Genomic DNA, 24,402 nt, shown 5'->3' with positions numbered 1-24,402 from the left:
TGTCAATATATATTGATAAAAAAAATATATAAATAAGTGAATAAATAAATATATAAATATATACATATATATATATGTATTTATTTGTTGTTATATTTTTATAAAAATAGACCATAGTAATATATATATAATATATATATATATATATATATATATATTTATTTATTTATTTATTTATATTTATTTACATATGTATATATTTATAGTTAATAATTTTTGAAGGAAATAAATAAATATGTAAGAATGTTTCAGAAATTTTTTTCAGATATATTATACAAAATATTGGGAAATTTTATATATGGTTTGAACGATGAAGAATTAGCATTAAGTGATTTATTGAGTGGTAAATTGGAATTAACTAATATTCATTTAAAACAATCAGTGATAGATTTAATAGATATACCATGTCGATTAAATTTTGGATGTGTTGGTTATTTTAAAATAAATTTACCCTTATTATATTTTATGAAGAATCCAATAAATGTATATATCGAAGATGTAGTAATAGTTTTGTCTACCATACCTTCTAAATATTTTGACGATAAGTTATATAAAGAAAAATATATTGAAAATAAAAAGAATTTATTACTTTCTTCTGAATATAGAGCTATAGTATGTTCAGCAGAAGGAGGTGTTATATGGCAAATGATATTGTCATTAATAAATAATATTAATATAACAATTAAAAATGTACATATTAGAATAGAAGATTTTACAAGTAATCCTTCTAATTGCTTTGCTTTAGGAATTAAAATTGAAGAATTGTTTTTGAATATGCCAAAAGAAGGTTTGCCTTTTAATAGAGATGGATATTATACAAAAAAAAAAGAACTTGTCAGTAATACAATGATTAATATGATAACAGTTAAAAGATTAGCATTTTATATGGATTCTTTGAACATGAAAAATATTACGAACAAAAAATATTTTAACAAGTTTAGAGATATGTTTATAAATTATTGTAATATGGATGAAAGGAATTATCCAGAAATAAATATAAAATCAAATTACACAAATGATAATAAAAATGTGAAAAAAGTACATATGAATGGAGAAATGCATAATATGAATAATTTTTATGGTAATAAAAAATATAAAAAAGATAATTCAAAACATAATAATAATATGAAAAAGTTTTTAAAAAAAAAAAATAAAAGGTCTAATCAACAAAATCTAGAAAGCTTTCTTAATATTATTAAAAGTATTAAGAAAAGTTCTTATTACGTTTACAAAAATGATAATAATATAAATAAAATGGACAAAATAAATCAAAGAATTTTATTATTAAATGATACATTTTCAGCAAAAAAAAAAAAAAAAATTATAAATAATAATATGAATAATAATAAGATAAAAAAAAATAATAATAAAGATGAACAAAACAAAGATAATAATTGTTCTATATCTATAAGTAATTTCTACAAATTTAATCCATTCTCATCAAAGAAAGAGGAGAAAGTTGATATGCCAATATTATTCGATGATATAAAACTTGATAATGATATAAGTTGGATAGCCTGTATTACACTCTTTGCAGATTCTTTGGAAAATTCTTTTATGAAAGAAAAAAAAGAAGAATTATTAAAAAAGCAAAGAAATAAAAGGAAAAATAATACAAATGATAAAAATGTACAACAGGAGAAAGACGAGGACTCCTTCTATCAAACTTGTAAGAATACTGATGAGAATAAGTATATTAATGATTACAACAATTCTAATAATAAAAAATTGAAAACGTATACTAATAGAATTAATAGTAATAATAATGAACAGGAGACAACGGGGAGCCATACTTATATTGATAATAATAATAAGAAGAAAAATAATAATTCTTTTAATAGTGATATAAGTTATACCAAGAAAATTACATCCAATTATTATTTAAACAAAGCTGTCTCTTTTCTTTCTATGAAGTCCTTCACCAAAATACTTCAGAAGAAAAAGTTACCAAAAAATATGAACCGTCATAATAATGAAGAAAATGATTTTAGTTCAAATGATCACAATATAAGTGATGACTATTTTACTACAAAAGAAAAAATGTCCGATCTAGATTTTAACAGTGAAGATATATATTCTTCTAAATATAAAAAGAAACGAAAAAGAGACAGGAAAAAGAAAAATTTCAATTTTAAAAAAAATGGTTATTACAAAAATGAAAAAAAAGATGAAGAAAAATATTACGACGTTATCGATAATAAGCAAGGCGAACCTATATCTACATTTCATCATTTAAAAAAAAATACTGACAAGAATCATCATTTTAGTTTTAGTGATAATGATAAGAATAATATGAAATATATGACAGAGAAAATAAAAAAAAAAAAAAAAAAATTATATAATGAAAGGAAAGAAAATTGTGCAAAGAATTATAAAGATGAAACAAGAAATGAATATGACAATACAACTAATGAGAAATATAAAAATCAAAATATTAATGATTCATCTCATAATTTAGTATCTAATTATGAAAAATGTATACAATTAAATGATAAGAGAAAAGAAATAAAAATGGAACAATATAGAATTATGAATTATATGAAGAAGAACGAAATAAAAGAGAAAATAAGAAATAAGAAAAGAAAAAAAATACATTCAGTTTATTTGATGTATGAAAAAACATACAAAATAAATAAAAGTAAATTGAATTATTTCTATATATTTTTGAGACTTACAAAAAATATAAAGCATGAATATATTATTAATCCAAATTATTTTGAAGGATATGTAGAAATATATTTAAGTTTAATTCCAACAGATCATGGTGAACGTCCATTTTCTAGATGTTTTTCATCTTGGGGTATACAAAGAAGAAGTGAAAATGAATTTGATGAGTGTTTACCTAAAATAAGTGTTTTTGTTACATTAAAAAATATGAAAATAATATTTTCTGATAATCAAATGTCTAATTTAATAAAATGGTTAAATTTAAATTTTGTAACATATTCTATTTGGAAGACAGGTATCTTATCTCAATTTGAGAAGGCTAAAGCAACACCTAATGAAGAAATGTGTTATATAAATAAATGGGTTTTAAAATTATTAGATACTCATTCTTCAAAAGAAGAAAAGGAAGATGCAGAAAAATATTGTGAATTATTTGAAAATACTCATTCTATACATATTATAAATTTGTTAAGAACTAAGGCATTTTCAAAATTACAAGAATTAAGAAAAGATATGGAAACAAAAATGAAAAAAGACAATCATAATGATAATACGAATGATATTATAAATGATACAAATCAATATGATCAAAATGGAAAAAAAGAAAATGAAGTAAAACAGGTCGCTAATGAAAGTATTAATGTTTTAAAAAATTTAATGAAAAATCAAAAAGCTTTTAATAAAATAAAGACATCATTTAGAGATAAAAATTTTACCATAGATTTTTGTTTCGATTTATGTATAATTAATAGCACTATTTTATTAACTATTGAAACATTTAATAAAATAAATACTAGAAAAGTGAATTTTGTAAAAACATATGCTCTATTATTACAATGTATACATTATCATAATCAAATATCTAATACTCAAGAATTTAAAAATTCCATGGATATCGAATTATATCCATTAACATTACTTTTAATAATTAACAATTTAGATAACAAATATATTAAACCTGAAATTAATGTATTATTTATTTTAACTAAAGCAGATAAGAAGGATAAATATAAATATAAAGATAAAAAGTTTCTATTCAATATGGACAACTTTGATATATTAAAAAGATACAAATATATTAGAAATACATATTTATATGGTAATGATAATCAAAAGAATTCAAAAGAAGAAAGACAAAATCATGAAAAGGAACAAGAATTATATAACAATGAAAATGATAATAAATACAATATTCAAAGAGATACATTAAAATTACATAATTTAAAACAAAAATTTAAATATTTAATGGAAGAAAATTTTTTCTTTTCAAAAAGACAAAATAATATGTATTGTAATGAATTATGTGATATTACATCTTTGTCAGATCCATCAATTTATTTAAGATATGATTCTCAATCATATACAATATTAGAAAAACCGGATTGTCATTTGTTTTTACATAATTGTGCTTATTCAATATTTAATATAAATGGAGAAATAGCTAATTCTTTTGTTAATGATTATTTCCATTTTGTTGATAATAGATCAGTTCTATATAAAAGGAAAACAAATAATTTTTCTTTTAAAAAAAAAGAATATTTCTTAGAATTAGGAGCTAAATATTGTAATGATATAATGGATAATTATACAAAACATACAAGCTTTTTCATTGATATAGAGTTAGAAAAAATGTTATCATTTATTATAACAAAATCAGGACAAAAATCAGAAATTCAAGGTTATAGTCTTAATTTAAATCCAGTAAAAGTTGTAAGTCAATTATCTAAAAGATCAGAATCTTATAATATAGATAATTCCAAAAAAAATATATATGATTCTTTTTTTGTTCATTTTAATGGAATAAATATAAAAAGAATATTAAATTGGCATGAAGCAGCTAAAAATTATAAAACATATATTGATGATAATTTTATTAAACCTTTTCACGTCCTTTTTCAACCTATAAATAAGGATACTTATACAAATAGAAACCAAACTCCAGACAAATTTTTTTTTAATTTAAATCGTAACAAAAATATATCTAAATTGAACGAAAATCAAAATGAAATTAAAAATGAAAATGAAAATCAAGTTGAAAATTACAATCAAAATGACAATCAAAATCACAATCAAATTAAAAATCCAAATCAAAATTCATATAATGATAAAAATATATCATATGAAAATAATAATATTTATAATAATAATATTCATAAGAGAAGTAGCTCTTATAATAATTTCAATTATGATGCAGTAAATTATAAGGATGATGAAAAAAAAAAATCGGAAATCTATAATCTTATATATAATACTAGAAAATCATTAAGTTCATATACACATTCCGAATCTGTTTCAAAAAAAAATCATATATACAATAATAATAAAAATTTATATATGAAAAGAACAAAAATGAGTAATAAAAGAAAAAAGAAAAATAAAAACAAAAAAAACAAGAAAACGAAATTAAATAATATTAGAAGATCATCAAGTTGTCCACCACCTAAAAATATAAATATTCATTTAGATAGTACTAATCAAAGTGATATATTATATAATAATAGAGAAACTACTTTATATTCATTAAATTATATGTATGAACAAAATAGACAATCTACTATAACATATGATAATTGTGAAATTGGTTGTAAAGCATGTGATATTTCTGGAAATTGTTGTAATATATCTAATATATGTTGTTGTAATTTCACTAAAGATTATTATAATTCTTTTTTGTTTAAATCATGGGGGAATAAATGTGAACATAAAAAAAAGAATATTACTCATAGTGATAATGACTTATATAAAAAATATCAAAAACAATGGAATGATATTACTAATTGTAATATATATGATTATAATGATATTGAATATAATAAAAATAAAAATAATTATGATAATTCTAATTATGTATTATCCATGAGTGGAAATACATTTTTTACAATACATTTATGTCATATAAAATTTAATCCTACTCATCCTATGTTTATTGTTAAATTGAATGAAGAAAAATTATGTATTAATATTTGTGATTATGATATGGAATTTTTTTTCTTAATATTTTCACAAATATTTGAACATTATTCTCAACAAGAATTAGCCTGTAAAAAAAAAAATATCATCTTTTTAAAAAATAAAATCAATTCTATATCAAATTTGAATGATAAATATTATTGCAACACATATCATAAAAATAAAGACAAAGAATTGGGAATTTCTAAGGATATTAACAATGAGTTATATAAAATAGCAACACATCCTTCTCATATGTATGATGGAGAATTTATAAACTTGAAGAAAAAGACAAAAAAAAAAAAAAAACAAAAAAAAACAAAAAAAAATAAAATAAAAAATAAAAAAGTCAAACACAAAGATGATGATTTAATAAATAATCACAAAATAAAATCAATAAATGGTAAGAGAAAACATGAAGAATTACAACAAAATGATGTAAATTTTTCAATTTTAAAAAAAACAAATAAAAAAAATTATTCATTAGAAGCTCAAAGAAATGATAAATATTTCAGAAATAATGAACATAAAAAAAAAAAATACAATATGATGAACATACAAAACATTAATGAATTGCCTATTGATATTAAAGAAGATGAACATAAAGAAACAAGAAAAGAAATGAAAACAAAAAGTAACACATTTTATAATAAATATAATACATATAGAAAAAATACATTTGTAAATTATTTAAGTGATAACAACACAAGAACAACAAAACAATTGTCTTTTTTTAAGTTAAAAAATGATATTTTTAAATATAGCCAAAATGCTGAAAAAAAATATGAAGAGAAAAATATAAACCTCCATGAATCTATTAATAAAAATGATAAAAAAAATAACATATTATTGTATAATAAAAAGGATGATGTGTCATTAAAAAATAAAAAGTTATCTTTTCTTAATCTGTCTATAGATAGAATTAAAAACAGTATAAAATTTAAGAATAGTTTGGATACGACCTATATATCGAATGGAAGTCAATATGTTGATGGTACTTATGTTGACAAGACAAAAAATAAGAATGAAAAAATAAATGAGAGTGAAAATATAAATAAAAATAAACGAAAAAATAAGAATAAACAAAAAAATAAGAATAAACATAAAAATAAGAATAAACAAAAAAATAAGTATAAACATATAAATAAAACAAAACTTAATACAAATAAATTATATGAAAAATATCGAATGTGCGATGAAACATACAATTTAAATAATATACAGTATGATTATCATAATGGTGGACTCATACCTCATTATAATTATAACTTCTCATCTGATGATGACTCGTGGGTTGATTTATTAGAAAATTATGACAGTGATGAATCTTTAGATGATTATGAAAAAAGGAATGTTAAAAATATGCTCATAGATATTGATAATATAAAGAAAAGATTCTCTAATAATAATTTTATAATTACGTGTAGTTTTTCTTTTTCTATCAAAAATATATTTATCAGATTATGGAAAAGAAAAAGCCCCATAAAAAATCAAAATTTCAAAACAACTGAATGGGAAAATTTGAATAGTTTACAACTATTAGATAATATATCAAATATGGAATATAATAAAGATAATAGAAATGATAATATATATAAACGTAAAACAAAATATAAAAATACAGAATATGATGAATATAAGTTATTAGATAACAATAGTTACTATAATTTAACTAGTGTAGTAAAAGAAAATGAAATAAATAGATTTCATAAAAAAGAAAGACACAATATTATAGAAGATGATGATAATATTAGTTTGTGTAATAAAAATTTTATCATTTTAAATGAACATTTACAAAAAAATATGTTTAATAATATACAATATGGAATACCGTTATATACAATAATATTATCAGATATATTTTTTGTAGCAAAAGTAGAAAAAAATAATTGTGCTCATGTTTTATACTCTATGAATAATATAGATATTAAGGACGAAACTAATATAACATTATTAAGTATGAATTCTATATATCATAGTGATTTAAAATCTATGGAAAAAAAAAAAAAAAAAACATTTCCAAACAGTTATAAATATAAAAGTAATATACCTGATGATCTATATATAAACAAAAGAAATAAAAATAGTTCAATGAATTCAAAAGGTGATATAGAAAAAATCGAAACTGAAGATACTTTTTCTTCTTTTGATTATTCTATAAATAATTTAGATCTACCAGATCTTGAAAAAACACATCTCGTGTTAATGTATTTTGGTTCTCTTTTCAAAAATAATCACACATTTAAATTTATTTTGAATAAAACAAAACTAAAAATATTTTGGGAAGTTGTAGATGAATTTCTTTCTTGGATAATAAACACAACTGATTTATTACCACAATTAAATACAATACAACATGATATTTTTAAAAAATTAGATGATAGTGAAAATAAACATTTAGACCATTTACATAAAATTCAAAAAATAAATTATGATATATTAAATGTGAAAAAATTAACTTCATCCTTTTCTACTAGTCTAGGTTTTAAAATACCATTCCATATATTAATCAATCATTATAATATAAATTATGAAATATATTCAAGTCAAAAAAATTTTACTGCAAATTGTAATGAAAATATGTTTGATTTTTACAATTTGGATGGAGATCCAATTGAAGAATATTACATAATTACTAATGAACAGACATGTAGAAGTTACAACAATGTATGTTTTATGGATAATCAAGAAGATATTAATAATATGATAAAAGAAATTTTATTTAATGAGAATTATTTTTTTAATTATACATTTAATAAAATAAATAAAAATAAGAGCATATCTGATTTATTATATAAAGGTAATAATACAAATAAAAATGTTCTAAATTTTTATAATCATATCTCAAATGATAATGTTATTACAAATAAGAATAATTATAATAATAATGATCTACAAATGGGTTGTCTCAATAACATTTATAGTGATAATTATAATTTGGAAAATAAAAAGGGTTATATAAAAATTGAATCATCCTTTTTAAAAGACAACAATATGACAACAAAAACAAATGAAGAATTATTGAGTAATACATGTTTATTTGACCATTCAACAAACAATGCAAAAATTATGAATGAAAATAATATGTCTATTGATAATTTATATGAAGAAAATGAATGCTCAGATTGTTTCCATATGATGAACTTAAATTATACATCATATACAAAAGAATTATGTAAGACAAATAATTATCCATATATTCACGTAGATATCGAAATTAATTATTTTGAATTTTGGATATCACTCGATCCTATTAGGATACCACAAAAGAGAAAACGTCATTGTGGTCTATATATGAATAAAAAATTATATTATCATGAAAGAAGAAAAGAAAGACAAAGGAGAAACAGAAAAAGAGATAAAAGAAGACAAACCATAATTAATAATAATAATAATAATAATAATAGATTTAACAAAGAGAAATCGTCCTTCACATATTATAGTACGAGTAAAGATCTAGATGAAGAAAAACTAAGTAATACAACAAAATTGTGTAAAAAAATAAAATATTACAAAAATATCAATACAGATAAACCATATGTATTAGCAACAAAAGGTTGTTTAAAATCAGTTCTTTTTATTTTGTTATATAATAAGCAAGAAATAAATAATGAAGAGGATAATATGTATGAATTCATAAACGATGATTCTTCATATGATAATTTATATGACTATTTTTTAAATAATGAAAAAGATAATATAAAAGAGAATAATTATTATTTTTCTAAAATGTCATCATATAATTCACAAAATTATATGAAATCCCAAATTAAGAATAAAGATTGTCAAAATAATCATAATTTAAGAAATAAACTAATAGAAGTATTAAAATATTCAAATTTAAACAATATTATAGATATAGAAGAATTTTTAAATAGTAAGTTCATATGCTTTCTTAATAATATGTCATCATATCTTCCATGTGTAGTAAATATGAATATCTTTTTATCTCAAATTACAAGTGCAATAGCTAAACCAGTTACAAAAAATTCTTTCTTAAAAGCTTATATAGATTGGAATAATGTACCATATAATAATATATTATTACAACCATTTCGAGCCAATTTTCAGTTTGAACTGAAATTACCTAATCCAGAAATTTTATTAGAACGACTTTTAGGAATTAATAAAATCACAAGTTTAAAAATTATGAAAAATAATAATATTATATATAAAAATGAAGCTGAAGGAATTGATATTAATTGTTCTTTTGAACCTATTGTTCTTAATGTTGATTCTAATACCTTAACCTTATTAAATCAATTATATAATATCATTTTTGATTTTTCCAATTATATTTTAAAAATATGTGCTCCAAAAAATAAAGACGAAAATGATCTCATGATAATTAATTCATTTAATGACAACTTCACTGAATATATGATGAGTGATGATTTTTATTTTAATATTAATGAATCCTCATTATTATCAACATCATTAAGTAGGTCAACATCCTTATCATTTTCATCTTTTGAATTAAATAAAAAAAATAAATTAAAGAATATACAAAATAGTGACCATTTATTATATACTTCAAAGAATACTGATAAGGTCAAGCTTCACAATGAAGATGATGACAATATGCTTGTTAATTTTAAGTTAAATTACAATAACCATAATTCAGCTCCATTTCATAAAATAAAGAACATAGATGATGAAAATATAGTACCCATTGATGTAGAGGAACAAATGATAGAACATATTGAACAGTATAACGTGGAGACCAAACAAAATAATGAAGAAAAAGTTTATGTTGAAACAGAAAAGAATAAAGAAGGATGTGATGAAAAGAATGAATTAAATGTATCTCATAAAAATATATCTATGGAGGAAGATAAAAAGAGAAGTCTGAATAAACCATTAATCCTTCAACATAAATATAATAATTTTATGAACCATACAAATGAACCAATTCTAAATACTGATTGTAATATGAAGACCAATAATCAGACATATTTATTAGAATCTGATTTGAGTAATATATTATTGTTTAATTTCATTGAAAATGTTAAAGTTAGTGTTCAATTAAATTTTGATGTAATCCTTTTACAAATATGGGATTCTAATACGGCATATAACAGATGTTCATTCAATTTTGTTATAGAATATATTAATGTGCGCTTCAATACTACCAATATATATGAAATGAATTTACAAAGTGATAAGTTGGAATTATTTAATTTAAAAAAAAATACTTATGATGAACTATCAAAAAGTAAAAACGATTCTAATGACTACACAAATTATACAAATGAAAAAGAAAATTTTGATCAAAAAAATATTACATTACTTCAGAGGGTATCCGAAACAAAAAATATACAAGATAGTAATATAGACAACGGTCATATAATTCATTCATCTATAACTAATGATATATGTTTAAACATCAATTCTGATAAAAATAAAAAGAAATATACATATGGAAAAAGTGCAGTAAATTTTGTAACAGATGAAAATCCATTATATGTCAATAATAATAAAAAAAAATGTAAGTCAGCTGTTGGAGATATAAATATAAATATGAACAATGAACTTAGAGATAATATGCTAACAAAAAAAAAAAAAAATGAAGTTGATAACTTTGAAAGTATAGATAATAATAATATAATAAATTGTAATATAGAAAAGGATGAAATGGTAGATTTGTCAAGAAAAGAAAAAATTGATGCATATAATCCAACAAAAGAAAGCACTAAAATAATAAATAGTAATATAGAAAATAATATCAATAATAATAGTAACAATAAAAATTTGTTTAGAAAATTATTTAATAGGAACAATTTTATAAAGAATCTAAAACAATTCAAAGAAGAAATAATGAAAATTGTTAAAAAACTTTTTTGTCGAAAACAGTTGGATGAAATATTAGAAATTATTGAAGAAAAAGGAAATGAACTTAAAGCCGAAAATGAAATATTAGGAAATAGAAAGAAACATGAGCATTTTAAAAATATTTTTTTAAAAAATGAATTTATGTCTAATGATTTAAAAAAAAATAATGATAACAAAAAAAGTAAAGACATAGAATGTACAATTGAATTTTTAATATATTGTGAAAATTTCAATAAAAAAGAAAATTCTTATCAAACATTTATTGAACCTATATGTACAGAAATAATAATTATGAAAAAAGAATTAAATACACCAATTCATATATATTATTATTTTTCATGGATAAATATTAACTGGAATTTTAACTTTCTAGATAATATTCTATCTTTATGTTGTAGCATCATTTTTTCTATGATTACACAAAGAACACGATTATTATTAGGAAGACATATGAATGATATAGATAAACGAATAAACAGGAAAAAAATAATTCAAGGACATGCTAAAAATGAAAAGATGGAAGATGGATCATTGAAAAATCCTAATGCTAATGCATATACTATACATCCAACAGAATATGATGATAATAATACAGAGAGAAAAAATTTAAGTGAAATAGATGATACTCAAACTTCTATGTATTTACCAAATTATTATGGAGCTCTTAATGATGAACAGTATAAAGATTTAGCACTAGTAACTAATGAAAATATTCTATTCAGATATAATAAATTTGATGTATTACATACAGTAAATAAATCATTAGATACGTACATTTTTGGTGAGTTAATATTAGAAAAACTTCTTCGTAATTATCAATATTCATGTCAATATCCAGGTGATTATTTATCAAAATATGAAAACGAATTTAATATGGATAAACTAAATTCTCCTTCTCAACAATTATTACATATTAAATTATTTAATTATATAAAGAAAAAAAAAAGATTAGAAATGAAAAATATATGTAAATTAAATAATTTGTTGGGACAACCTATAGCTGTATGTACAATAATAGAAGAAACAAAAAACAGTCAATATAAAAATGTAAAAATGTCTAAAAGTCAAATGAAATATGAAAATAATAAATACCATAGTAAAGAAATATATAATAATGAAAATCCCATATGTGATTATAATAAAAAAAACATATTATTAAATTCTATTAATGCAATAACTAATAGGAAAAAATATAGTTCACTTAATCCATTTGAAGATTATAAATGTTTACAATTTTGTGAAATGAATGGTAAAAAATTAGAAAAATATCAAAATGAAAATGATGAATTAGGTAATTCAGATAATAGTTCTTTAAATGATAATAATAAGGATATTTTAAAATATCAATGGAAAATTATTAGCAACAATGAATCACTTGATTTACCAATTCATGAAAATGGAAAGGTGAAGTTTTTTCTAATAAGATTTAGATTACTTAATTATATATATGATATACCATCAAATATATTAAATACTGAAAAAGAAAATGAAGATGTTATTAGATTAATTATACCAGAGAGAAGATTACCTCCTAATATAAATGAACAAGTTGAACAAGAAATATATAACCAAGAAATATTAGAAATGGAACAAGAAAATGATACTATGGATTCTAATTCTCATACAATATATCCTACTAATTATCTATTTAAAAAATATGTTACAGGAAAAAATGATACTGTATGGTGTCCTAGTAATATTCCACAACCACGTAATCATTTATTTATTTATTTTAGAACAAGTAGTAGAATTAGTCATGAAGAAAAACAAGAATATGATTTTTTTCTATCTTCCGTAGTTGCTATTAAAAATAACACTGATTTTCCCCTTTATATATTTAAATCAGTACCAGGTAATGTAAATAAAAGTAGTATCTTTAAAGAGTATTTCCATAAATATAATACCAAACCATCTCCTCCACCTACATATACATTGAAAATTGATAAAAAAATTGAATACTTATTTGAAAACCAGAATAAAGATTCCAATGATTTCACTAATGTAAATAATGAAAATGAACAAGAAAATAATATGGAAAAAAAAAGTAACATATTTTACAGCTCTGATCATATTAATTATAATAATAATAATTATATTTATGGTTATAATCCCAATAGGGATGATAATAATTATTCAAGTAGACAACAAAATGAATATCCTTCTAACCACAAAACAAAACAAAACAAAAATAAGAAACATAAAAAAAATAATAATAGTAATGATAATTATGAGGTGAATGAAAATATAAAACGTAATAGTAAAAATTATTCCAATAATTATCAGAATAATAATAAAGATGAGGGAGAAATAAAGAAAAAAAATATAAATTCATCAAATGAATCTTACGTGAATAATAGAAAAATGATTAAAAATATTTTCCCCTTAATGAAATTATCTTCTATGGAACACTACATTTCAGGAGATATCAAATTCAGTTCATTAGCTCCTTTGAAATATAAAAGAAAGAAAAAGAAAAAGAAGAAGAAAAATAAATTGAAATATGAACTCCAAAAAGAATATATTAAAAAGAAAATAAAAGAATTATATTTAAAAAGTATATGGAAGAAAACACAACGTAAAAAAATTAATAAATACAAAAATGATATCAATAAAATGAATCAAAAGATAAAGGAATATTCATATGAAGAGAATACACCTTATAGAAATATTATGTCTATTAATGATCCATTTTTTAATTTTATAAAACAAAATTCCTCTTCATCTCAAAAATTATCAAATAATTCATTAAATATTTCAGACTTGTCAAATATTACATTATCATCCATATCAAGTACTTTTTTTTCTATTAATTCAAGTCAAAGTAATAATTCATCATATGAAGATTCTTTATATGATTATGATAGAGACAATTGTTTAGAACAAGCATTATTAGATGAATATTTTAAAAAACAAAATGATGATGATATATTATTGGATATTATTGAAATATCTAATAATAGTAATAAATTAATTCCAATTCCATTATATTGGCTAGTTGCTGAAAATTCATTCATATGGTTATCTATACAAAATGAAGAAATTTATAAAAATAAAGATTTGTATAATTTTTTAAATGAAGAAATGAATGCAGACTATTTATGTACAAAAAAAACATTAGATAATATGTTAAATTATCAATCTCCTTTTGTAGCTGATACACTTAAATTATTTAAACCGTATTTGATTAAATTAAAAAATCATTTATTGAAAGAAGATAATTTGTTTTCAAAAAATAAAAAAGAAGATAATGAAACTTTTATTACGAATTATAATACAAATTATATGAATTTAAAAGAAGTATATTTCACTTCATCAGTTGTTAGTGTATACAATCGTAATTATGTACTAAATCGTAAAGATGCTCACAATTTTTATCAAATAAGTATTGAACATGTTTTAATGATCAATAATGGACTACCTAAAACTATGTATATAAATTGTGAAGTCTTAAAAAGTAAACTCAAAAAGAAAAATACTATAAAGAAAACCATAAGTCACTATACAAGTTTTCCATCTATGGAAAAATCTATCCAATATAAAAATTCAGAGAACAGAGAAGATTCGTATGTTTTAGAAAGTTCTTGTAATAAATCAAATGAAGAATATTCATCGTATTATAAAGAGGATAAAAATGACAATGACAGTAAATATGATAATTACAAGAACAACCACAATAATAATAATAATAATGATAATTATAATTGTATGGACAATGAAGGTAATGATATGTCCTACCATAATTCTTATGAAATTAAAAATTCTCAGAATGTTGACACATTCTATGACATACATGACGAATTATCATTGGAAGAAAAACAAAACTTGAAGCAAAAGAAAATTATATTAATTGATGATAAATGTAATGAAAAATTAAAGAAGGATAATAATAAAGATAATATATATATAATTGATAAATATACTGATCATAACAGGACAAATGATAAACGAGTTTTAATAAAAGAATCCAATGTCGATAGAAATGTATTTATATATAAAAATTCAATAAATGAAAATGATTACAATGATGAAAATGAAAAAAGTAAGAATTATATGGATGATACTAATTTTATTGTTAATATAAAAAAAGAAGAAAATAAAGATATTTATGAAATAAAAATTAATCCTGGACAAAGTATTAAATTACCTTTCCTTCTTCATAATGTTACCATATCATTTGATGGATATCATTCAAGAAATATCTTTATAAATTATCCTCATAAAAAAGGAAGGGAAAAAATAATGTTAGAGAGACAAATACCTCCAGATATTTCCTCCTTTTTCACATTTGATTATGAAGAATCCAATGAAAATATTGATGAACATTGTAGTAATAATAGTACAATTAATTATATAAATAATAAAAATATTAGTGAAAATACAAAAAAAAATGATGACCATTTTGATAGTTCATTATCACTTACTGACAAGACAAAAAATCAGATAACTTATAAAAATAGGAATTATCAAAAAAAGGATAATTACCAATTATCTAAATATAGTGATTATCATAAGAGAAAAACAACAAAATATGAAGAATATCAAAAGCAATTATCAATATGGGCAATATTTAATGATTTTTATGAAACAGGTAAAAATAGATATCAGGATATATCATTAGAAAAAATTTACCATGGAACATATTCTATTTCTTGTACATTTTTTGCCTCTGCATGTATTATAAATAGGTTAAGTTATCCAATTAAACTTAAACGATTAAATAATGAAAATGAGATTGTTATTGAACCTTATATTAGAACATTATTACCTTGTGAATTTTCCATGCGTAGAAATAAAGTAGTAATATCACATGAAACCTTAAAAGATATTAAAAATTGGAAGAATTACCCTTTAAAAAAATATATGATTAAACGAACAAAATTGATTAAAACTAGAAATTTTATTAAGATGGATAACCAAAAAATTATGAATTCTACAAATTTTGATGATGATAAGAAAACTAAGCATAAATGTGATGATAAGGAGTTCATTCCAGAAGATAAAAATGTCAACATAAAAAAAAATGAAAGAACAAATGAAATGAATAATGAAATGATAAAAAATGATATAATAAAAAATGATTGTAGTAACCAATATGATAACAAAGAAGAAGAAAATTATCATGTCGTCGATGAAGGTGATGACGATGATGAAATAGAATATAATAAAAAAAACATTCCTTATAATAAGAATACTATTTGTGGATATAAATATAAAAAGAAAAGAAGATTCAGATTTTTTTTTTATAGAAATAATATTAATAAACCCTTAGAGTCAGAAGATTTTCGTATAACAGATTTATCAGTTACAAGATTAACATGTTCTAATAAAAATAAAAATATACCACAATTAAAATATAGTACTTATATGTCTATTGCACCTATGCCTTTTTTTAGAACAACCGTTATGGAAATATTACCTTACATTGTTATAATAAATAATACAAAAATGAATATAGTTTTTCAAGAGTTTATAAAAAATTATACATATTTTAAATATAATAAACTACAACCTGGAGATTATGTAGAATTTCATCCACAGTCGAAAAAAAAAGTGATGCTAAAAATGTGCGGTATATATCAAAATACATTTGATCATTTAATTGATGATTATTTACAAAAGGAATTATATTTAGAAAACTTGGAAAGGAGAAATGAAAAATTAATAAATGATATAAAGGGAGATAAACATTATGATAAGAAAAATATGGAAAATAAAAAATACTCAACAAGTAAAGAATCCAAAAAGAAAAAAAAAAAAAAAGAAGATATTATTACCAATAAAGATATATGGAATATATCTAAAAGGTTAAGTGCAATAAAAGATATAGAAACCCCAAATAATATTAATAATAATAAAATAAAAAAAAAAAACAAAAAAAATAATAAGAATAATAATGAAATTATTTATAGTACATCTTCAAAAAATTCATCTAACAGTACTATCGAAAATTTTTCCGAAGAAGATTCAAATGGAGCCCTAAATTCATTTAAACATAATAATATTAAAAAACATAAATATATGAATGAATACAAATTTTTATACTGGTCTGAAGTTTTAGATTTAAATAGAGTAAGTATGATTTATTTTCGACATCCAGTTGTATCAGAAACGAATTTTAAAATAGAAGAAAAAAAATTACAAAAACTAAATTGGATATTAAGGAAATATGGTAAGAATGATGATGCTTATATAAATATTTTAAAAGAATTAATAAAAACAAATAATGATATAACATATAAATATAGTTGTTGTTCTATGGAAATTACAACATTTAAAGGATGTAAATTTGTACGTTTTCAAGATATTGATGTAGTACCGTATTATTTAATAAATTTAACTAAATATAATATAAAATTAAGACAAGTTGGAATTTATGATCATTCAGAAATTCTTCAAAAAATACCTAATAAAAAAAAAACGTCCTTTAATGAAATATTTAAAAATTATGCATTCAATTTTTCTTTTTATAATCCTTATAAAGAACCTAAATTAAAAGTTGCTCTCTTATCGAATACTAAGAAGAAAAATGATTATAACAATAATAAGAACAAATATAAAAAGGAGAAGAAAAGAACACTATTAAAAAAAATACCAAATAAATTAAAAACAAATCTTAAGCATGAATTAAATTATCTAAGCTTTTTAGCAAAAAATTATATAACAGCTAAAGAAGACGCTAAAATATTGAATGAAAAAATTTTCCAACTCAAAAGATTTTCACAACAAATTGAAAAATTAAATGATGAAAAAATGAACATTATTGATTTAGGAAATAATAATAATATTACCTTATTAAAATTAACATATAAAAATTCTCTTATTTATATATTATGTACGAAAAGAACATATAATGGAAAAACCATTTATTTATTTGAAAATTATGATGAATTAATAAGCAACATTTTAAATTTTAATACTATATCATTTAATAGTAAATGTAATTACAAAATGTTAAAATCATTAAGTTTGTTTCGTGATACTCTTAAAAGTAAAAACAAATATAGTCTTAAAGATACATATAAAAAAAAAAAGAAACATATTAAATATATGAAAACTTTTATAGACAATCCAAATGTTAAATATTTATTAAATTTCTTTAAAAAGAAAAGTTCAGCATCATCTATAGAAAATAAATTAAAAAAAAATATAAAGCAAAAGATAAAAAATAAAACAAACAAAGTATATAAAAATTCAAGAACAAATAAAAGAACAACACATATTATTACCGAATTATACAAAAAGAATATATTTAACCAAGAAGAAGAAAAAAAGAAAAAAAATAATAATATCATATTAAATATGAATATATTCGCTCATTTAATATTTAAAGGTATAGGAATAAGTATTAGTAATCATAATTTAGAAGAAATTCTATATTTTTCTATGGAATATATTTTAATTATTTATAAACAAATGATTGATCGTGATTTGTTTCATATTAATATAGGATGGTTACAAATAGATAATCATACTAAAAATACAGACTATAAGAATGTTTTATTACCAATAGTTGATTTAAAAAAACAAACAAGTAAAAATAATCAAAAGGATATTAAAGAAGAAAACAAATATCTTATAAATCATAGTGATGTTGCATTATATAGTAGTAGTATTAGTAATAATAAAATTAATAAGAACAATACATTTTATCATAATAGATTTGATACAATTTGTGGTGATACCAACGCTCTTAATATAAATTCTTCTGATATCTTTTCTCCTAATATTAATTCTTGTAATACCTTTTCTCCTAATATTAATTCATGCAATACATTTTCTCGTAATATAAATTCTTGTAATACCTTTTCTCGTAATATAAATTCCTGTAATACCTTTTCTCGTAATATTAATTCATGCAATACATTTTCTCGTGACACATTTCCATATAGTTTTAGATACAGTAATAATTTTTCAAAGTCTAGTAGTACATTAAATATGATTAATTCGTTTTATTCAAATAGAAATAAATCATATGCTTCATTTATAGATAATGATGTTTTAATTATCACAAATTTAAATAACCCTCTACATAATTCTTATAAAATATTTATACCACAATTTTTTTATTCTGAATATAATTCTGTATTATATATTAATATAATTAAATTAAAAAGAGGAAATATGAAAAATTTCTTAGAATTGTCAGATGTTCAGATAAAAGTCTCTCCTTTGTCTTTAAATATTGATTCCTATTTTATTATCGAAATGTTAAAAATATTTGACGAGTTTTTAAAAATAATCGAATTTGATTTAAGTAACTATAATTCACTTAATTTAGAGAAGAACATTGAATTGACCGATAAAGATTTCGATAGTCTAGAATATAAAAAGGATATAGGTCCTATAGAAGAATTAATTAAATATCATATATTAAAAGATTATTATTTATATGAACAAATAATTAATTTTAAGTTTAATCAAAAAACAAATGGTTTACGAAATCTATTAAATAATAAGTCACATAATTATAAAAAATTAGAAGATTATAACAAAATAAAAAAAAACAGTCAAGATAGTATATTTAATATAAATAATTTATATGACAAGTCTAATTTGGATGTTAATGAATTGAACGATTATATTAATATGTTAAGTGAATATGAAAATATTAAAAAAAAAAATAAATCTATATCAAAGGATATAAGACATAAGGATATGTTATCCAACATGAGTCCTACCAAAAATAATATATTAAAAAAAGACAGTACCAAAAAAAAGAGAAAAACAAAAAATATAAAATTTTACAACAAAAATAACAACATCAACAACAATAATAATAATAATAAAAAGGTTAAGGTTAAGATTAAGGTTGATAAAAAGGATTATAAATTAGATACACATATAAATGAATATATAAAGGATAATCATATTACTGATAATAAACAACATGTTAATATAAAAAATGATATAATAAATATTAATAAATATTGTATCAATAATAATAAGGAGAATAAGTATTATGAAACAAAGAAATATTCAGATATAGATAATAAGAAAAAAAAATCAGATGATAATGTAGATACACAAGTTGATTTATTAGACAAAGAAAAGATTGAATATATACAAAGATGTGATAAATATTACAAGAATTCTTTAAATAATAGAAAGAAGATATTGAAAAAAATACAGAATATAAATATAAAAAATAATTTAATAAGTTTTGACAAAATATTCATATCTAAATTAGAAATTAATGAAATGAAATTAATTATCAATATAAAAAATAAAAGTCTTAGTTATGATAAAAAAAGTGAAATAATGGAATCAAACGTAATGAATGCTTTAGTTGTATTAATAATGAATATACCAAATATAAGTGATGCACAATTACATTTTGATAAAGAGATTAAGAAAAATATATGTGGATCTTTATATGAATTAATATTTAATGAAATAATGAATGATTATATTACACCTGGAATGAATCAAATGGTTAATGTATTAGGTGCTATAGATTTTATAGGAAATCCATTAATAATATATAAACATTGGAAAAAGGGATATGAAACATTTATTCATGATTTAAAAAAAAGTTTGGATTCATGTTCTTTTCCATTATTATTTTGTATCTTATTTTTAAATACATTAGGCAAATTTGGAAAAAGTGTATTATCAGGAATTCTTGAAGGTATTAATAGATTATGTAGTAGCTGGAGTACATGTTTTGAAAGATTTTCTAGAAATTCAGATAATTATAGTATTGTTACAAATAGTAATCTATTTCAAAATGAAATATTAGATCAACCTTCTAATTGTGCAGAAGGGATATATTATGGTTGTCAATCTTTTATTAATATTCTTACCATTAGTTTTGTTAATATAATATATAAACCATTTATAGCTATACAAAAAACAAAAGAATTTAAAAAGAAAACTGAAAAAGGGAAATATAAAATATTTTTTTTGTCATTGATAGTTTTATCATATGGTATATTTAGTGGATTTAGTAGTTTCTTTTTTGGATTTTTTAATAGCATATTTTCTTTTTTTACATTTTTATTTATTGGTACATTAAATCAAATTCAAACCTTAACAATGAAATCTGTTGTTAGACCAAAAAAAATGAGTATAATAAAAGAATATTCCAAGTTTCTAAATTATGAATATCCATTATCTTTTTCATCTCATGTAATAAATGAAAAAAAAAGAAAGAAAGAACTTTTAAAAAAAAATATTGTTGCTATTATACTTTTATATACTATTAACGATAACACTCCAAATAATATAAAAAGTTATTTATGGGTGAGTAATAACGAATTAGGATATTGTCAAAAGGATAAATTATTATGGTCTTTATATATTAATTGTATAATCAAAGTGGATATATTATTAATTGAAATGGACACTGGAAATTTCAAGCGATCATTAATAAGCAATCGTGCAGAAAAAAATAAAAATTTGAATAATATTAATAGTAAGGATAAAAATGATGATAACAAAGACACAAAAAATGATATGAACAATTATAATAATAATATAAATAAAAAACATACATGTAATGATAAAAATATAGAACAAAATAATCAAATTAATAATAACAGATCTACATGGAAAATAAAAAATTTATTCACCCCACAACCTTTTAGACAACCTTCTGATTTTAAACCATCATATTATATTAGAATATTATATAAAACATTATATAAAAATAAGAAAGACAAAAGAAAAACAAATATTTCTAATATACTTTTATATAAAAAAAGTGATTCAAGTAATAAATTGAAACGTATAATGAGAAAATCCACTTATGAAAAATATTTTGAAAATCAATTTAAAGAAGAACAAAAATATCATCATTATCATACTAATTCTAAATATATTCCTCAAGAGCCAACTGCTAATATTTCACAAACAACTGACAAAGGAAAAAACAAAACAAAAAAAAATGACAATAAAATTAATATATATGATAATTTATATCTAGATAAAACCAAAAATATTAAACATCATAATACAAAATATTATAAAAAAGAAACAAAAAAAAAACTTTCAAAACAAAAAAAAAAAAATAATAATGATATTATATCATATAGTGACGATGAGAATAATCATATGAAATTATGGAAACAAAATAAAAAACATAAAACAAAAAATTATAAGTATAATAAAGAACATAATAGTGAATATGAAAGTACGAATATAAAAAAATTATTTAAATATAATAATCATAAGAAAAAAAAAAATAAATATTTATATATCTCAAAATTGGTTAAATGTGAAAATAAGGAAGTTGCCTTACATGCCTTTTCACTTCTTATGTCGTTTCTAATGCACAAATCACCATATTATTTAAAAACCACTAATTGAATATATAAAAAATGATAATATCAACACTGTTAAAAATATATATATATATATATATATTATATATATTATATATATGTGGGATGTTCATGTTCCTTTTCATTATCATATTTTAAATCAAAAATGGACTATTATAAATATTTTAAACCTTAAACTTTGAAAAAATCTCTCTTTATTGTATTATAATTATAAATAAATAAATAAATATATATATATATATATATATATATATATATATATATTTAACTATATTTAGTTACATATTATTTTTCTCTTTTATTTATTTTTGGTAGTTATATATAATTATTTCTTGTCAATTTTTTAAAAATTTTTCCTTTTTTTTTTTTTTTTTTTTAATAAAAATATTTCAATTTTGTAATTAATTCTTAATATATATTTATTACATATTTTAATTTTAAACTAATACTTATTTATAATATATAGTAGACGTTAATAAATGGGCTTATATTCTTATTAATCCTCAATATATAAATAAATAAATATATATATATATATATATTTTTTTTTAATTCTTGTTAAATGGAATTATTTAAAACTATTAAAATGCGAATGATCTATTTTTTTATTTCTAACTTTATACATGAAGAAAAAAAAAATAAATAAAATAATTTGTCCACTACAATATGTAGATTATATATATATATATATATAATACAATAAAAAACGTCAAATATAAATAACAAACACATATTCCTATATATATATATATATATATTATAAATATTTTCTTTTTTTTTTTTTTTGTACGCCTTTTTTTATATTTTTCTGCAATTTCATAATAATATTTATGCAATCAAAAAAATACGTCAAATTCTAAATTACACTTTTTTCATTTTAAAAAAACAATGAAATATTTTAATCTGTTGAAAACATATACATAGAATGATAAATTTAGAAAAATAAAAAAATAATAATAAATATGTATGTATATTATTTCTATGTACTTTATTTTATTTTTTAAGAAATGTTCTTAAATATATATAAATAATACAATATGAAAATATATACAACATATACAAAAAAAAAAAAAATATACCAAAGGGTAATTTTTATAAAAATAGAAAGTACCTTTGTAGTTTAATTGTGTGTGCAAAGTTTATACATATATAAATTATATATAAATTATATATTAATTATATATATATATATATATATATATATATATATATATATATTCTTTCATTTATTAAACACACGAATAATATATATTATAATTATAGATATGGTTCAACATAAAAGTTCTATGATAACAAAAAAAATAAAATAATGTATAAAAAAATAAATATATGACCAAATGCATATATTTTATAATAAATATATCATCAAAATATTAGGACTTTTTCTGTAATATAAAGGAAGGTATGTTGTTCTTAAAAATTATTATACATAATTCTATTCCTAATTCTGTTATATATAATATTATATATATATATATATTTTTTTTCATTTTTTAATTTTTTTTTTTTTTTTAATAATAATATATAGCATATTACATATACATGCATACGTGAATTAATCTGTATTTCTTTATATATATATATATATATAATATTTTTTTTTATTTTCATTTTTATAAATATAAAATGATTATAACAGTACAAAAACATTAGGGAAAAAACTTGGAATTTT

General features: G+C 19.8%; 1 protein-coding gene across 1 annotated transcript; it reads left to right on the top strand.

The window, feature by feature from the left end:
• Positions 1–243: 243 nt before the first annotated feature.
• Positions 244–22,755, top strand: PADL01_1342900 (conserved Plasmodium protein, unknown function; the record flags this gene model as incomplete). The annotated part of the gene is made up of 1 exon (XM_028683983.1): positions 244–22,755. The coding sequence occupies one exon, from the start codon at positions 244–246 to the stop codon at positions 22,753–22,755; it is 22,512 nt and encodes a 7,503-aa protein (XP_028540107.1).
• Between the last annotated feature and the right edge of the window lie 1,647 nt (positions 22,756–24,402).

This window comes from Plasmodium sp. gorilla clade G2 (genome assembly GCF_900097015.1).
Source record: "Plasmodium sp. gorilla clade G2 genome assembly, chromosome: 13".
Lineage (NCBI taxonomy): Eukaryota > Apicomplexa > Aconoidasida > Haemosporida > Plasmodiidae > Plasmodium > Plasmodium adleri (nom. inval.).
The sequence above is the reverse complement of the archived record's forward strand: the minus strand, read 5'-3'. Positions and strand labels throughout refer to the sequence as shown.